At 45.4% G+C, this 18,552-nt stretch overlaps 1 protein-coding gene across 5 annotated transcripts in view; it reads left to right on the top strand.

Moving 5' to 3' along the window:
- The window catches only part of STYXL1 (serine/threonine/tyrosine interacting like 1), a 257,256-nt gene that overhangs the window by 85,582 nt on the left and 153,122 nt on the right, over positions 1-18,552 (top strand). For all 5 annotated transcript variants that reach the window (XM_086954773.1, XM_086954771.1, XM_086954770.1 and 2 more), the window contains exons 4-6: positions 8,128-8,227; positions 11,249-11,385; positions 14,010-14,155. In XM_086954773.1, coding sequence (XP_086810899.1) covers positions 8,128-8,227; positions 11,249-11,385; positions 14,010-14,155 — 383 coding nt within the window. The remainder of the gene's footprint in view (positions 1-8,127; positions 8,228-11,248; positions 11,386-14,009; positions 14,156-18,552) is intronic.

The raw sequence follows: 18,552 nt of genomic DNA, 5'->3' as shown, positions 1-18,552 counted from the left end.
AATATTGTTTCTCCTGGAACGATTCTCCAAGTCCTCCGCGTGGGCCTGCAGTTCCAAATTCTGTTCCGTAAGGCGAATAATATCCTGTTGTAGTTGGTGCACATCATTCGCCACACTCAAGTTGTGATCTTCCAGGGTTGCCACTCGTTCGCCAATGCCATCGACATCCCTCCGCACCTCCCGGAGATCCGACGCCAGCTGGGCGCGAAGCTCAGAAATATCCTCCTTGATAGAGGTGAACAGCTCCGTCATGAAGGCCTTGGTGGCGGGCGCCTCCTCGTCCGACTGCCTAGACGAACCACTAGCCCCTGGGGAAGATGGCTGCTGTGACGATTTGGAGGCCCCGTCCTTAACCGTCCTTCCTTTGCGTGGTACAGTGGACATCTCGAAGGGCCGGCCGTGCCGCGGGACCAAGGCTATCGTACCTTCACCGGGGATGAGAAGCACTCAGGCGTAGCGTAAGGATTCACTAGGAATGCAGGCCTCCCCGCTGCCGCGTAACTGCGCCACAGGTGGCGGCCGCCTGATCAAAATGGCGGCTCAGAAGCTTCCCGCCAAAGTCCAAGAGTCAATGCAGGGACAGTGTCGTCCGGCAATCCGTCCCGGGTTCTCCGTCAATCGGGGCCACGAAGGCAGACCCCCTGCGCCAGCCACGTGCCCCCGCCGGTCCTCCAAATTATGCTGCGGCCACCGGTGAGGGGACAGCGCGGGCCAAACAGTCAGCTCGCAGGGTAGAATAGGCCGCTAGCTCCGCTCATATGCCGGGCCGGGGCCCACAGCGCAGGCCAAGTGCCTTCGGTTCGTAGTTGTTTCACGCCACGGGCACCACCTCAGTGTGTTAGGCTGCTCGCGGGGGCGAAGAGGACACCCCGCTTCATCAGTGGACGCAAGTAGCCGTCTCTGTGCCGTCTAGTAATAGCCACTCCCGGGCTCGCACAGCTCCGCTGATAGTCCGGGGCACACCCTCCACGTGGCCGATCGTCTGTCGAGGTCCTCGGGTGTGCTGCAACAGAGCGCCCAATACCGCCTCAGTGCTTCGAGAGTGCGGAGCAACACTGGCGGCGATAAGGGGGCAGGAGTGATCCGCTGCTTCGCGATGCCACGCCCAGCCTGCGCCGGCTCCTCTGCTCTCACAGGCCGGCCTCCCCCTCACGCAAGACCGATGCTTAGTAGGCCGGGCGATGACCCTCCCGCAATGGCGCTCTCCGGTCTCCTATGGCCTCGCCGGGGGCTCCGGACCTCTCCACTCGATGCCGGTGGTCTCTGCGAGTATCTCAGAGTCGATTGGCACCCCGTAGGCGATGCTATACAATGCTTAGCAGGTCGGGCGCCGGAGCGACTCGAAAGCACGTCTTACTCCGACGCCATCTTGGCCACGCCCCAAAATCAGATTTTTTAAATGCAATAGTACAGATAAATTGTCTAGCTCCCGGCTTCCGCCTCAGGAGTGCTAAAGCTATCGAATTACCTGACTAGTCCTACGGGCTCAATTTATGGTGCTCCGGCTCCAAATCGGCCTTTGCACTAGCGCGCTGTCCTGCCCCTCACCCAAGATGGCGGCCGCTGTGTGCGCCTGGGGAGAAGAGGAGTGTGATCTAACAAGCCCGAGAATCGGCTCAAGGAAGAGGGCAGGGGTCCCAAGAGGGGAGCAAGTCCTAACGTAAATGTGATTAAAAAGTGGTTTTGAGTGCACAGAGGAGCTTGAGGTGATAGGTTTAAAATAGATTAGAAAACGACGAAAATCAGATTTTTTAAATGCAATAGTACAGATAAATTGTCTAGCTCCTGGCTCCCGCCTCAGGAGTGCTAAAGCTACCGAATTACCTGACTAGTCCTACGTGCTCAATTAATAGTGCTCTGGCCCCAAATCGGCCTTTGCACTAGCGCGCTGTCCTGCCCCTCACCCAAGATGGTGGCCGCTGTCTGCGCCTGGGGAGAAGAGGAGTGTGATCCTAACGAGCCCGTGAATCGGCTCAAGGAAGAGGGCAGGGGTCCCAAGAGGGGAGCAAGTCCTAAGGTAAATGCGATTAAAAAGTGGTTTTGAGTGCACAGAGGAGCGTAAGGTGATAGGTTTAAAATAGATTAGAAAACGGCGAAAATCAGATTTTTTAAATGCAATAGTACAGATAAATTGTCTAGCTCCCGGCTTCCGCCTCAGGAGTGCTAAAGCTATCGAATTACCTGACTAGTCCTACACGCTCAATTTATAGTGCTCTGGCCCCAAATCGGCCTTTGCACTAGCGCGCTGTCCTGCCCCTCACCCAAGATGGCGGCCGCGGTCTGCGCCTGGGGAGAAGAATGCAATAGTACAGATAAATTGTCTAGCTCCCGGCTTCCGCCTCAGGAGTGCTGAAGCAGAGACTTCGCTATCTGAGGTATATTAGCGTGTTCATCTGTAGCAGGATTCACTATCTTCTACACGCAGGCCGCCAAGGAACTGACCGCTCTGAAAAATTTCCACGGTTTTATTTACCCCCAGCCCTATAGTATGCGGAGTGTCTGTATTTTTTCAGTATTCTGTATAAGTGGTTCAAGCGTTGGTCTGAAGTGTATATGATGAGGTGTGATAGGTGCCAGCAGAGCCTGTCCCAGGCCACACCACACTATTCACTGAATTGATTTTGGTTTGCCAGCTTTAGGGGTTTGCCCTACAATTGACTGTAGTGTATCGGGGTGTGCATTGTCGTACTGCAGCGCCACATGTGTCTTTCCTTGGTGGGTGCAACCGATAGTGATCAGAGCCTATGCCCCAGCATAATACAGCTCAAAGTTGGGGGACCCTAGTCCGCCCTGTGTGTGCGTGGTAAGGTCAGTACCTCCTAGCTGAGTCTAGGTTGTTTTTCCACTCAGCCTAGGGTATTATGAAGGATTTAAGCACCCTGAAGAATGTTTGCGTTATATGATTTAAACATTTTAAAATAGATAGAGTAACTTAGGTAAGACAACTATTTTCATTAGGGGCAGGCTCCTCCATATTGTGGCACAGTCTTAATTTTGTGCTAGGGCCACACCATATTTCTTAGAGGCCATTGTTTCTGTGGTTTGGTTAATACAGACTCCAAGATATTTAACTGATATGGTACACAGCAGCGCCGGGGCAGGTAAGCACGGTGGGGAGGGGGAGAGAGTGTCGACAGACGACGAAATAGGGAACATTAAATAAATAAATCCTATTGTGTCATCTGTCGACATCCTCCCAGCCCCTCCCCACCGCACCTACCTGCACTGGCCGCTGCTGGTGGTACATCATGGGAGGGGTACATCCAGGGAGCATATTAGGGTGTGTGGGGTGGGTAAGGGGGAACACAGTGGATTTGTTCCAGTTGATGGAGATCCCTGTAAACCTCCCGAAGAGACTAAACTCCCAGACTACTGGGCTTAATTTACAGGCCGGCTCACGGTGGTAGAGTGTGATGTTGTACGTATAAAAGGTGATACAGCAGGTCACAGGATGTTTGTAGCTGTCTGATCGCCCACGTCAGGGGCTCTGACGCCGATGTGTATAAAATAGAAGAGTGGGCATCCCAGTCGTGAGCCCCGATTAATCTACAGGGGTGAGGGCAAGAGACCATTCAGCCTGATCCTGGCCATGGGCTTGTGACAGAAGTGTGATCCAGAAAACTAGTAGGGAACCCCATCCTCAATAGAATGGCAATAAGGAAACCCTCTCTAGAGAGTTGAATGCTTGGTAGCTTCCAAAAATACCTCCACCGCTTTTAAGTCCGAATTTAGTTGGTACAATACTGCAACATGACTTTAAAGATTATGTGACGTGGACCTCCTGGGGATGAAACCCGCTTAGTCCAGTAGGACCAGATCTTAGAGGAGCAGCAATATCCGATTTGCTAGTATGTTTGCAAGTATAGTTACATCCACATTAAAAAAAGGACAGAGGTTGGTATGAGTCGCAACGTGAATAGGGCTTTCCTGGTTTTAGTGGGGCGATTAGTATCACCTCTGTAAAGGAGGGGTAAATCGAGCCGGCTGAGAGTGCCTCGTTATAGACTTGTAGTCACTTGGGGGCAAGTATAGGAGAAAAAGCCTTGTATAACCCTTTGGAGAGGCCATCGCTTCCCAAGGGTTTAAATGTGTGGAGACTCAAGATCACATCTACAATGAATAGTGAGAGGTGTAGCAAGGAATTGGTGTCTAGGCTCCGCCTGCCATGCCATTGCAATGTGTTCAATGAATGTTGAATAATTGGTTGAGGCCAGATCTGTATAGAGTGGTGTAGTATTGGACGAACTCCTTCAAGACATCCTCCACCTCATAGATAGTCTCACCTGTGTCCTTTTTGAATTAGAGGACCTCTAGGAGCTGCGAACCTGTGTAGGTGTCTAACTCTTCATCAGCCTGGGTGGATGGTTGATCATTTCCCTGAGGCTCTCCAACCTATCCAGGCGCTCTCTCAGCAACTTGCGGATTCGGTGCTGTTTGACCATACACACACTGCTTAGGCAGGCCTTAAAGGTCTTCCAAATAGTGCCAACCGAGTCCACTGAATTGTCATTCAACTTAAAAAAAGTTATGATCTCTGATCTGAGTTCATCCTGGAACACAGCATCAAGTAAGGCTGTGGGATTCATCCTCCATGTGAATGGACGGTGTTTAAGATGCAGCATCTGAAGCACCTACCTAACTGAGGCGTGATCCGAGAATGTGCAGAGGAGATGGTCCACCCAGTGCACCAATGTGCGTACATCTTTGGATCCAATCCAGTAGTCCAGCCTCACCCAAGAGCAATGGGAAAAGGACACGTGTTCCCTCAGCAGGGGAGGAGTGTTGAAGGTGCCATATGTCGACTAGACCCTCTGTCCACATTATATCTCAGAGGGCAGTAGCAGCAGCATTGTGTATGTGACTGGCGGCATTTTGACAATCTAAATGTTTGTTGAGCACCAAATTAAAATCCTCAATCCACAATATAGCCTGGGGGCACAAGTGTGCATGCATCCCAGACGTGTGTGAGAACACAAACTATTCTCCGAAGGCAACCTCACCTCTGATAGCATTGGGCGTTCACTCCTAGCTGCACTTAGGCCTAAGAGTAGATTACCTAGACCAGGTTGTTTAACAAAAGAAAATATGCTTTTTACTGATACGGAAAAGGAACAGACTGCGTTTGCAATATTCTTATATCAAAAAAGCTTATGATGTTCTTTGAAATGATCTGCAGAGTTTCTGGAGAAAAGGTCTGAAATATAATCACTAAAGGGAGAAACAAAAACAATATTCTTTTCGAGACTGCCAGTGAGTCAATTTTTCAAGATAATGTACCTAATCTGCCAATGGTAAATTGAAAATGAGTGTCACAATCTTTCCTGGCACCTACATTATAAGTCATCAACAGTGTGAATGGCTAGCTCCTTCAGTGCGATCTGATCTTGGAGAAAGTAAAACTGTTATAGACAAAGGAGGATCTTTCAATCCAATCACACAGCAGTTTTACTACTCCCTTTTAGGTCTCGCCTATTATATCCTGTTAGAGATAAACAGGCAAGATTATAGTAAGCAGTTCAAAAACTCTACCAAGCTGCGGATCGCATACAGTTCATGTGAGGCAGGCGTGTGAGGCAGGCGCGTGCACATCAAACACCATCTGCCTCGGCATCAGACTTCAAAGGAAGCTGCTCGCACACCACCAATTGTCTGAGCCTCGGCATCAGACTTCAAAGGAATCCGCTCCCCCGCCCCCCCCATCAGACTTCAAAGGAATGCTCTTCCACCCCCCGCCACAGCAATGCCGACAATTTTTACAGTAGCCTTGCTCCTCAAATGCTGTTGCTGTATTGCCATCTCTCTAGGGACACTCAGCTTGAAAACACTCGACTTGCTAGCTGCAAGCTACATCCGCTATGCTTTGCCTCTAGACACGTTGATCCCTTGCAGACTGTTCTGTCTCTGGCCCTCCTGATTCTGAAACTGACCAACGCAGTCTCTTCTCTCTTTCTTATGATGTCTGCCCTGCCACCATTTACTTCGGACCCTCACACCTCCTCACCCTCACACCCTCACACCTTCTCACACCTTCACACACCCTCACTCACCCTTACACCCTCACACACCCTCACTCACCATCACTCACCCTCACCCACCCACTCACCCTCACCCACCCTCACCCCTCTCTCCCCCCTCACCTGCATGCCACACACTGCTGCACGCCTCACACTGCTGCACGCCTCACACTGCTGCACACCTCACACTGCTACATGCTGCACACTGCTGCACGCCTCACACTGCTGCATGCCTCACACTGCTGCAAGCCTCACACTGCTGCACGCCGCACACTGCTGCAGGCCTCACACTGCTGCACGCTGCACACTGCTGCATTACTCACACTGATCCATGCTGCACACTGCTGCACGCATCACACTGCTGCACGCCACACACTGCTGCTCGCCACACACTGCTGCATGTTGCACATTGTTGCACGCCTCACACTGCTGCACGCCTCACACTGTTGCAAGCCTCAGAATACTACACGCATCATACTGCTGCACACTGTTGCATTACTCACACTGTTGCATGCTGCACACTGCTGCACGACACACTGCTGCATACCACACACTGCTGCACGCCACACACTCCTGCACACCTCACACTGCTGCACACCTCACACTGCTGCACACCTCACACTGCTGCACGCCTCACACTGCTGCACACCTCACACTGCTGCATGCTGCACACTGCTACATGACACACTGCTGCATGCCTCACACTGCTGCATGCCACACACTGCTGCACACCTCACACTGCTGCATGCCTCACACTGCTACACGCCTGACACTGCTGCACGCCTCACACTGCTGCATGCCTCACACTGCTGCACGCCTCACTCTGCTGCATACCTTACACTGCTGCATGCTGCACACTGCTGCACGCCACACACTGCTACACTGTTGCACACTGCTGCATTACTCATACTGCTGCATGCTGCACACTGCCGCACGCCTCACACGGCTGCACGCCTCACACTGCTGCACACTGCTGCATTACTCACACTGCTGCATGCTGCACGCCACACACTGCTGCACGCCTCGCACTGTTGCACGCCTCACACTGCTACACGCCTCACACTGCTGCACGCCTCACACTGCTGCATGCCATACAACAAAACCACATTACTCACGGACACCACCACATCACTCTGGGACACCCCCACATCACTCTGGGAAACCACCACATCACTCTGGGACACCACCACATCACTCAGGTACACCCCCACATCACTCAGGGACACCACCACATCACTCAGGGACACCACCATATTACTCAGGGACACCACCATATTACTCAGGGCCACCCCCACATCACTCAGGGTCATCACTCAGGGGCACCACCACATCACTCAGGGACACCACCACATCACTCACAGACACCACCACATCACTCAGGAACACCTCCAGATCACTCAGGAACACCACCACATCACTCATGGACACCACCACATCACTCTGGGACACCACCACATCACTCAACCCAACCACATCATCACTCAGCACCACAACAGCATCACTCGGCTCCACAACAGCACTGTCCTTGCTTGCTACCAACAAGCATTGCCATAGCCAATAGGACTCGCATTAGGAAAGTGTAAGCTATTGGCTTTGTGAATAACAATGCTATTAATTTATATATTTTCAAAGCCAACACATATTTAAAAAAAATGTCATTTACAATACCAATAGCTCACACTTTCCTAATGCGAGACCTATTACCTTGCAAATGCTTGTTTTCTCTGCTCGCATTTGGGTTGGGCTCAATATAGGGAGTACATAACACTTGCCGCCATGTCCCAACCAAGCCTTGGAACCCAAGTATCAAGTGTGCCTCAGGATATGGGCAAACATTCCACCAACACCTCCCATCACATGTTTTTGATGCTTCATAAATGAGACTATCAGTGCAGTGATTCCACAGATATTGCCATCCTCTTACTCCCAGGCATTCCACAATACTAAGACACTCTTTATAATCCAAGAAGCAAATAGTCCCCTAGCTATGAATGCACTACAAGTCTGGGATTCCCTATGAAACAGTATGTCAATAATGTAAAAGTAATGTTAAGAGTAGAACACTGGAGGCAGCTTCCCTTCTGCTGACATCCAAACCTTTGTGTGTTCACAGGATGAAAAGGGTGAGTTCCAGTTGCCCAAGGGTGTAGAGCTGGAGTGTATGAAGTACTGTATTGTGTACGACAGCAACACCGTTTCTTTGCTCGATGAAAGTAAGTTTGTTCATCACTGGGGTTTCGAAAGGTCTTTACAACATCGGTTTTCTGAGTTGGTCAATCCGGTGATCATGAGGTCCCACTGGTAATGCACAAGTCCAAGTTCATTTCTTTTCCCCGACTCGTTTGCAAATAATGAATGGGAAGACTATAAATTTGTAAACGAAATGATAAATATAAGCATCCCGATGTAACGTTAGGTGCTAAAGGCCAAGGGTTTAATGCTGTGTCCTCCTTTCCTGTAAAGCATGAAAGCCAAAGGGAGCTGGTAAAGAGTATCTCTGAAGTATCTTGATGTGCTGCCAGGATTATGAAACTTTCTGTTTATATATCAAAAGAATCCTATTAGCCGCAAGTGATTTTTCGAGAAAGAGGAGCAGGCGACACATGCACACCTTAGAACTACATAGTAGGCCTCATTGTAGTGGTCCCTTTTGTGGTGTAGCCTACACTGATTTGCAGAGGGGGCTTGCTGTGTGTATTGGAACAGTAAGCAAAATAAGCAATAGACTAGAATTCGTCCCTGTTGAACTAATTCAATAATGGCACCCAACACTTTAGATATTTTGAATGCGTAACTGTAAAAAGGTCGAGTAGGCTGATATAGGGGTTCTGACTAAATTGTGCCTAATACAGGTCTCTAGCTGCACCACACTGATAAAGCTGAACAAGTCTGAAACACGTTTGGAGTTTCTTGTGTTCACACATATAGCATGTGTACACAAATGATTTGCATGTGGTGTCCCTATCTTTAGTGGCACAGTGAGTAGATAGAAAAAAACTCTGCAAAATGCCAGGGATGAACTCTCAGTGAGTCATCCTAAGTGGGTCAGGTGTGCCAACATGATGAAGCCAAATACAGCTGAAACATCTGTGAGGTTGTTTGGGCTTCAGTTCCCAATCAGGAGGGACAGAGCCCAGTATTCGGGCTGTCCCTTTTTGGATGAGACTTGGACCGATTTTCATATGGTTTGACCTTGTCTCTAGTGCCACACAGACTAAGAAAAAGAATGGACTGGAATTCAACTAAGAGTAATTACCAAGGGCTGGGTTGAATTCATGCATTCCAGCTACAACTTTCTGGTTTCTCATTCCTCCCTAAAGAGTCTTTCCTTGGAGAAAGTCAGTAGTCATGTGCAAGATGTGGCTATCGATGCCCCAAAACTCTTCAGCAAGAACAAGTAAATAATTATAGCTGAGCATAAGAGGTGAGAAAAGCTCTTTCTACGGTTTATGGGGTGACAGTTTGAGTAGGCAAGCAAAGCTCTTTTTTATAGTGTGAAAGTAAGCTCACTTGTATACATGCCCTAATGTTACTATTAAAATGCAAATCCACATATGTTCCCTAAGGCAAACTACTGTATTTTATGAATCAATTGCTATTTCCTTTTTGTGCCTGTTTTCAAAGCACTAGTATTATTGCACACTTACATGATGTTAAGTGAGTTTCCATTTTGTGATCCTGTGCTGTACACTGCACATTTCAGCTAAACCTTTCTAGAAGGCGTAGCCTTGTTCTGAAGTTGGCACTCCGAAGCAAGGATTTTAGAAAATAGTTGAATTTCAGCATTACGTGCTCCAACTAATTGGAGACAAAGTTCTGATTAGGCAGCTTATTTCTGAAAGCTTGTTGGCTATTTCTTCAGTAAACGCACGTTAGACTTCTAAGTGTTATTCCAAGTGTTTGTCTCTTTTACCGTTGTTTCTAAGGTATGAGTTTAGATGTTCAGGACCTCAGTGGACAGTATTCTGGATCTTAAATGGGACCCTGAAAGGATTAGTAACTAGGGTAATGAGTTGCCATTTATTCGTCCGCAGTCAGTGGAGAGGACTCGTCTTACAAAGGCAGCTGTCTCTAAAGAGACTAGGGTTGGCGACTTGCAGGCAAGCAGCTGAGGTAATGTATCTTGTTTGCAATAAGAGTCCAAACCAGGATCTCCAGGCCTGGTGTGTCCAGTAGGGACTTGATGCATCTCAGAGACTTTAACATGCCAATCTCAGAATGGACAGTAGGGGTAACAAATGCTTAAATGAACACAATCCCATCTACAGAAGCCATTATAATGCAAGTAGGGGGTTTAAAAATTGATTCGCAAGCATTCTTGGCTACAAGGTATGGTGTTTCTTGAAAGTGTTGATTTACTAGAGATTTCCTCCTCGCCCTTGCTTGCCTGCTATGGTTCCTCGGGCCGTCTTTAGGTGCCTACGAGTAGAGAGTTGTGTGGTGAAGAGGCTACTTGTCAGCAGGACCTAAACGAAAACAGCCCACAGTGCATACCATCTCATATTGTATTCCTATATGTTATTAACAAGTTCTTATATGTTGTTGTGAACAGGCAAAAATAAGAATTAATGCTTGTAGTAAATGAAATCCTTTATTTTTTTTACTTCTCCTGTTCTCTGACAATGGCATATAGATTGGCAAGGATATTCGTAGTTGGATTTATATCCATTCACAAAGCACTATTTAAAGTTTATGCCGAGGCCTCCATGGCCAAAGCAGTGGTGGCTCCTCCGCAATGGCGGAGGAGCTTCGCCCCACTGCCTAGGTGAGAGCTAGCAAATGTAAAATAAAACAATGTTCTTCCATCATTTTATTTTGCATTTAGTCGGTTCTGAGCCAGAGGTGGTGAGAGGGGCGGGGCTTAGGCTTGGGAGGAGGGAGGAGGAGTGCTACCTGCACTCAACTCTCTAAGAATGCATATGTGTTTTGGCCGGCTGTCTCAGGCCCACAGACTCCCTGGTCTGAGCAGGGCATCTTTACCTGCCTGGTCAGAGCAGCGCAAGGGCTGCTGGGACAAGCAGGCAGGAAGAGAAGAGAAGAGGCTGCGCAAGTAGACACAATGCTGGAGGCGGACAGCGGCAAAAGATAGGTTTTCTTTTTTAAATTTAAATAATTTATTTCTCCCCACCCTCCCCCAACACAACCCCATCACCCTCTGTTTGTGGCGGCCGCCGCTGGGCCAAAGGTTTTTAATTGTCGGTACAAATAGTGAAATGTTTTTGTGTGTCCTCCAGCGGTACCGGCCATCCAATGCGCCCAGGTCCTGGAGGAAGTCAGTCGCCTCCCCGTCCGCATTCTAATGGGAGGATATGAGAGGTTCTCCGCCTTATATCACTTTTTCAGGACACAGAAGGTTCTATGGATGCCAAGGGTGAGTCTACGACCAGAAAGAGCAACCCCAACCTCTGATTTAAAAGATCCTTTGGCACATAATATTGCTTGCAATAGCTTGGTTATATAATGTTCAATGTCATAATTTTGTCATTTCTATGTGCTGTAAATAATGGGTGTCTATGTTTTCCATATTAATGTTACTTGGTGTATGAGTCTCAGAAAGATGAAAGGATAATTTGGCTTAATTAAAAACCTAAGAGCGCATTTCTATATATTACTCCAGAAAGCTGTACACGTTTGACAATATACTGGAAATAAAGAGCTCAATGTACTAAGAGTCATTTCACAAAAAGTGGCTGCAAACAGCAAGCTAAAGTTTTGCAACTGGGCTCTGATTTTATGACATGACCTATAGACTGATAGGTATCCTTGCAAATCACTATTTCAGCACCAGGATACCCTCCCGGGTGATAGCACGCTTTACAAATACACATAACATAACTATTCGCAAGCTGTCACAGAACAACCTGCCTAATTAACATTAATTAGGCAAGTTGCAATTTGCAACCTCCTGTAATTGACTACTTTTATAGGGCTTGGGGCCTGCAAAGTAGAGTATCTCCCTCCCCTGTGTTTGTATTTCCAAATGGAACATTTAAAGAACCAGCGTTGCTTTAAAAAATAATGATAACGTTTTCTGATTGGGAAACATCATGGCAGCAGGCTGTGGTCTCTCTTCAGTTTTGCCTGACTTACCATTAGGGTTGGTAGATACATAAGTGTTTCCATCTAGGATGAAAAGAAGTTATGAACCCTTTTTTGTATGAGATGATAAAATCTATTTAAACAATTCAAAAGGTGGGCCTGATATACTGTAATAGTCCTTGAAATACAGTAAAACTGAAGTATGTATGTTCTTTATTTGCCCCAAAAGCTTTAAAATTACAGAAAAAGTAAATTATCTCTATAAAACATAACACAAGAAGAGTTACAATGAGTTAGCTTTGTTAAACATTCTTGTTGAAAGTGACAATTAATAAGTCTTTGTTCATTTCAATATGGAATTGAAAATAGCGCTTTCAATATGGAATTGAAAATAGCGCTATTAATTTTCTTTGAGTTGTGCTTATTACTGTATTGGTTTTACTTAAATGTTGGAAATGTATCTCTCAAATGACATTGATTTTAGATAATTATAGAGGTCTACATTTTTGCGGACTTTTTTTTCAATGTATTTCGTATTTTGTGAATTCACGTATTAAAGTATAATGTTTAAAAAAGGAAAATCATGCACAATAATGTTTAGATGTGTTTTTTTAAATCTGATTTCAGCTTCCTAATTCCAGCGCTATATTTTTATGTGTTTTGTTAGGTTTTGGTAAGCAGAGCAATATAAACACCTCAGAACATTGAGACACAGCTCAGGGCAAGGTGTCATACATTATTCAGTATGTGCAGTACAGTCGTTTTGACATATCATAACCAAGACCCCTCCCCCACCCCTCAAGGCAACGTACTCTCCTTTTCTCTATTTACATGTGGTTGTTCACAGTATCTGTAATAAACATTTGACATGTGTTATAGGATATGCTGTTGCCCCCAATTAAAGCGGTCTCTCCCACCTGCACCAAAAGAGTTCAGTGAATTCACCCCACTTTTCCACTTCTTGTGCAGTGAAGGTAGTTTGCTGTGTTGGCTTCCCAGTCCTAACAATTTTAACCCCCTTATTTGGCGACCCAGTGCCTCGCCCTCTTTTCTCAGTCACAGCGGCTTGACCTCAGGAGGATCCTAATCGGCGCATCACCCGAAGCTTCTACTGAAGCGCATTCCTGTCTGCTTTACTCTGGGCTCTCCGTGGTATAAAGTAGTCCTCATTTTCTCCTCAGTTCTGTACTCCCATACTGATCAAAGATTCTCCACCAAATTCAGGTTGCAATATGTAATTCACACTTACATTTCTTTGACTGAATTTAAGTGGGAATTACATATTGGCAACCTCAGAATCCTTGAAGACTTATATCGAAATCGTTTAGATATAAAATCAAATGATTGAGAATAGATCGCTTTGTGCACTGTGGTCATGGCTTTAAAGATGACTCTGGCATGAACTTTATAAAAAGTTTTCATAGTAACCGCTAAGCACGGTAGTTACCAATGCTCGTTTGCCTTTTGAGTAAAAAGCAGTGATTTACAATTTGCTTAATAATTTATATCTCCAGAAACCTCTGGTGGATTTTGTTTTGGTGTCTAACAAGTCATAAAAATAAGATTGCTTTATATAAAGTGGTGTCAGATTTTCTTTGTGTTGAGTATCTCTCTTATTCAATTGTTTTGGTACTTCTAAATGCTCTGCACCTGTTTCTTTGCAACAGCCTGACTGCTCAAAGCCACAGCTACCCAGGGTTGAGCTAAGGTTCTACAAACAAGCATGAATGGACACAAGATGGGGTTATTAGTTTATTACACAGAGAGGTCACACAACTACACCATATAATAAAATACATTATCTCACAGACACTTTTATGCACACATAATAAAGATGGATTTCCATCCGGATAAACTATCCATAAATATGATAGATGACTAGTTCTTTCTGATGGATATGACTCTCTATCTGACGTCTGCCCCTTACCTGCTTTCTCCTCTGCTTGTCCCACACAGGAGATTGATGAGTTTCAGCCGTATCCTCTGGAGATTCTGACTGTTGGGTTATATCTGGGAGACACCCGTCAGGCCAATGAGCCGCAAATTCAGAAGGACTTGAAAATTAAAGCCCAGGTGAATGTGACTGAAGAGCCTGGGATCATGTAAGTTAGTACTTGGAATATACACATATACTGCAATGTGTTCATGAAGTCGCATATGTTGGTAAACCTTAGTGTCAATGTTTGAAGCCGTCACAGCTAGGTTGGTCTATATCTTTTACAAGTTTAGCCTTATGCCTGATTTTATTTTTATGTAGTTACTTATTTCGAGTGAACCTAACTTAGAGAAGTAACACAGAGCTGTAGAAATTGAGAGTGACACAAAGAAGAAGTGGATTCTATCTCGGTCATCTAGCCAGTAGCACTGATCAATAGGGGATAATGAGTACAACAGGTTACACAGTGGGGAAGAGGAGTGGTCACAATGGGAGGGAAAAGGAAGTTGGTATATGAAGCAGGGGTGGAACTGTCTCTTGTAGACAGGTGTTGAGTTTATTACTGAGGAGTGGTTTAATGAGCCATTATTTAGGTGCTCCTATAAGAGGTAGCTCCAAGCCACCTTCTGGATTGGCAAATTTTGGTGTGTTTGATGATGAGATGTGACAGTATGAGGCATAGGCTAAGAACACCTGTGATTGGTTGTTTTTTTATTTCCATTTTTGAGACACTTATTTCTTTATTCAGCAAAAGAAGGCATTAACCGTAGAGCTTATGGTACCAACATTTTAAACTTGGAAAAACAACAATTCACAATTTCTCATTCCAGTGGATTACTCCAACTCCCATTCCTGCTCATCGTCATCTATGGTGCATTAACAACATGTAAACAGAGCCAGACATGAGCAAGCTACATTATACATTTTGAAAATAAATAATTGCTGTACACTGTAGGATAATGAGTCATCGACATCAGACTGGATGCAGCATATGGGCAAAAAGGAGATCAATGGGAGAACTGAACAAATAACATCTTATGGTAGCATTAATAGTCGGTTTGTTTGTCAAATTTATTTGATGGGCATTATCAGTCCCAAATCTGGTCAAGGGTCCAGTGTATTCAAGAGAAGGCATCAAGGTCCCCATGACCACAGGCTACCAGGGCAAGAATCTACAAGGACCACGATTAATGGCCATGTAAAGAAGTATTGGAACCACAGTTGGAAGTACAATCTAAAGATGCTGCCCTATGTAAAACCACAGATTCAGTGGCATATGGGGTCTCAAAGGGGTGGCAGCCGTGCTGCATTGTCACTATAGATACCTCAGGACCTCATCACAGGGGTCGTGTTTCATAGGCATTGAGCCATTCAAATGGTCATCCCAGATCAGCCTGGGCAAAGCACCCTAGTGTTAGATGGCATCGCTCTTGGTGGTGGAGGGACTGTCTTTCTGTTCAAGAACAGCCTCAGATTCAGTCAAACGTTTCCAGCTTATCATGATCCTATATAGAATGGTTTCACAATGGACTATTTTTACCAATTTTGTAAGCCATTCCTCCTCTGTGGTAGTGAAGACCTGCCTCAAGCAACACAGTATACACATCTTAGCAGTAGCCAGAGATGTTACTAGCCATCTATGTCTATAAAGGGGGTAATGAGTGTGTTTAGCACCAATTCTTAATGTCCTTAGGCTCAATCCTTGCTCATATAGTCAGAGTCAGAAGTCCATATTGTGTAGAAAAGTTGCTCTTTATTAATTCAGATAAAAACATGAACAGCCGACACGTGTTTCGCCCCTATGGCGATTTGCGCCAGGGCTTTTTCAAGGCTATTTACAATATAGTTTGTTCTTTACAGTTCTTCATAATTTGTGCCAATTTCCAAAAACAGAATCCGGTTTTTCAAAAATGTGAATTTGTGAGGGTACAATCCCTAAAATGCATCGTCGGCAGCCTGCTGGATATTCCTTCCACGTAATTGGCACAAATTATGAAGGCTTACTCACCCTATTCATAATTGGTGCTAAACACACTCATTACCCCCTTTAAAGACTTTATTGTTCAAAAACTCAAGAGGTCCAGAGTTTTTTTGAGTGTGTTTCCATTACAAAAACTATGTGAAAACTGATATGGACTTGGATTTTCCTGTGGACCACTCTCTCTCTCTAGAAAACTAGCCATCTATGTATTTGAGGTGATATACCCATTATGTTATCTATGTCATGGACCACAGCCAAGTGAGCTTAAGGATGATTATAGACAATACTCACACCAATCAGTTTACCTGCAAGTATGGCCAATGCGATTGAATGTGCAGTAAATCATGACTGTTATGCACCCATCTTCAACACCGAGAGTGGTGAAGGAGATACCCACAATGTAGTCTCAGAGGGTCCAATATCGCCCACCTAAGATTTTGAAGTGGAGAAACTTCAACCTAGCTTCTCACACTTATCAGTCAGGAGATGGTGGGAGTGTTGACCAATCCCCCAGAATATAGTCTGTGCAGAGTAAAGTCTGCCATGAGAGCCTAGTTAGATGATGAACGGATTTGGGGTGAAGTTTTTAACAAGAAGACCATCTAGACTAGACACAACACTCCCCACATAATAAAGTACTGTATTACCGAAGCAGACTTAACTCTTGATTCAGGTTTTGCAAAACGAGATGGTTGAGGAGAGACAGACCTCTGTCAGACCAATCTTTCCATAGCTGAAACTAAGCAGACGACCATTAGTGCTGCATCCCTCCATGTGGAGGAGAGAAGTGGAGATGGAACTCTACCTTTAGAAGTTTGTTGGATTCCTTCTATACAGTGAACATACAACAGGCAATCCGGTCATCTACAGTATCTATGTGGGGGACTGGCTGGTAAAGAGGCAGCATGGGAGAAGGGCAGTGAAACTGTCATTGTTCTCTATTTACCCATCCAGTTACATCAGCGTGGAAGGAAACAGGCCGACTGGGTAAAATGGTCAGTGTAGTAATAAGACACTATGTGGAGCAGTCTCTGGCCTTCAGATGTCATATGAGCCCAAAGGTTAAAAATTTCATCTTGGGTTTCAGCCAACCACAGATGTAGCATTTAATGTTCTAATCAATACAGGTAAATATGTCTTTGGGGATCCTTAATTGTAACACCTCTAGAACATAGTACAGTCTAGGTGCAATATTTATTTTGATGGCTTGCACTGTATCCCCCTTTGAAAGATTGAGATGAGATCAGTGCTCGAAGTCAAGTTTCATTTGGGCCAGTAAAGAAGTCAGATTGTCTTTATTCCTTTTTTCAGGCCTATATTTAATCATATCCCTAGCTGCTTAGGGTCCCCAGGGACCCACCTTATCTTGACCCCAGGAAAAATGCCCCTTAAGGTAGCATGAGACACAAGCAGAGCTTTGTACTTGGTCCAATTTATTTTATTTTAATGAAAAGGACATCAATACAGATACTAGGAAGGCAGACGAGGTAAGAATCATCAGTATATCCCCTGAATAAAGGAACAAGTTAATTAGGCCAACTGCTACTAGGATGCCTTAAATTCTTTGAGACTGTCTAATACAGTGGGCTGGGGTGATAGGGTCAAGGGAAAAACAAATGACATAGCAGGCATCTATCTAGCCCTGGGTTGAATCTTAATTGGTTTAGATAAGAAACCTCCACAGCTGACACTCTCGCTTGGCATTTCGCAGAGCCACCAAACTTTGGAAATTAAGTCTTGCTCCAGGCCGGCCTTCTTCAGAATTCTAAAAACGCACCCACTCCACAAGGTTGAAGGCCTTCTCAGCATCAAGGGACAACGCTAGGCATTCGGTCCGAAAGCCCTTCATTAGCCACAGAATGAGAGCATTTTTATGTAGTTCCCACATTTAAGATTAGGACCAGAGCTTACTTGAGAAGGAGTGTAAAAAGATCTGTATCAATTTGCAAAGCCTGTTGGCTATAGATTTTCCCAGTATTTTAATATCAACAATGATCAGGGAGATAGTGTGAATACTAGAGCATTTCAGGTGGTATAGGGAATATGATGGTTTTGTTTGAAATTGGCTGTAAAGAGGACACATGGTTAGGGAGGAATTCGCAGTGTACTGTGCTATAATATCTCTGACTTCTAACTCCATTGCAGAACATTTTGTGTTTAGCTTCTTTCTGGACATGTAATCTTACACACGACATCAACCTGATGTGATTAAGTTCTCATTTATTTCTATAGATGCCTGCATATAACATTTGATTTATTTTGATATAGTCATGTATATTCAATTTGAGGAGCTCTTTGTTCTGGGGTCCTGTACTTAATGGCTTTCATGCACCATTGCAAAGACACAAGGAGCATATCCTAAGTCTATGGACAGATATTCTAGGGAATGGCTAGCAACCCACTCTTCATTATGTCTCAACACACCTGATAGCAGGAAGCCCTGAACAGGAAAATACTCTACCTAGGATCAAAAGCCATGTACACAGGGCAGAAAAGTGTAGTCCCTACCAAGTGGGTGAAAGACGTGCCAGGGGTTGAAAAGATAGCAAACTTGCATCACGTTGTGTGACATAACCCTATCT

Source organism: Lissotriton vulgaris, chromosome 2_1 (assembly GCF_964263255.1).
Source record: "Lissotriton vulgaris chromosome 2_1, aLisVul1.2, whole genome shotgun sequence".
Lineage (NCBI taxonomy): Eukaryota > Metazoa > Chordata > Amphibia > Caudata > Salamandridae > Lissotriton > Lissotriton vulgaris.
This window is presented reverse-complemented; position numbering and strand designations above follow the sequence as displayed.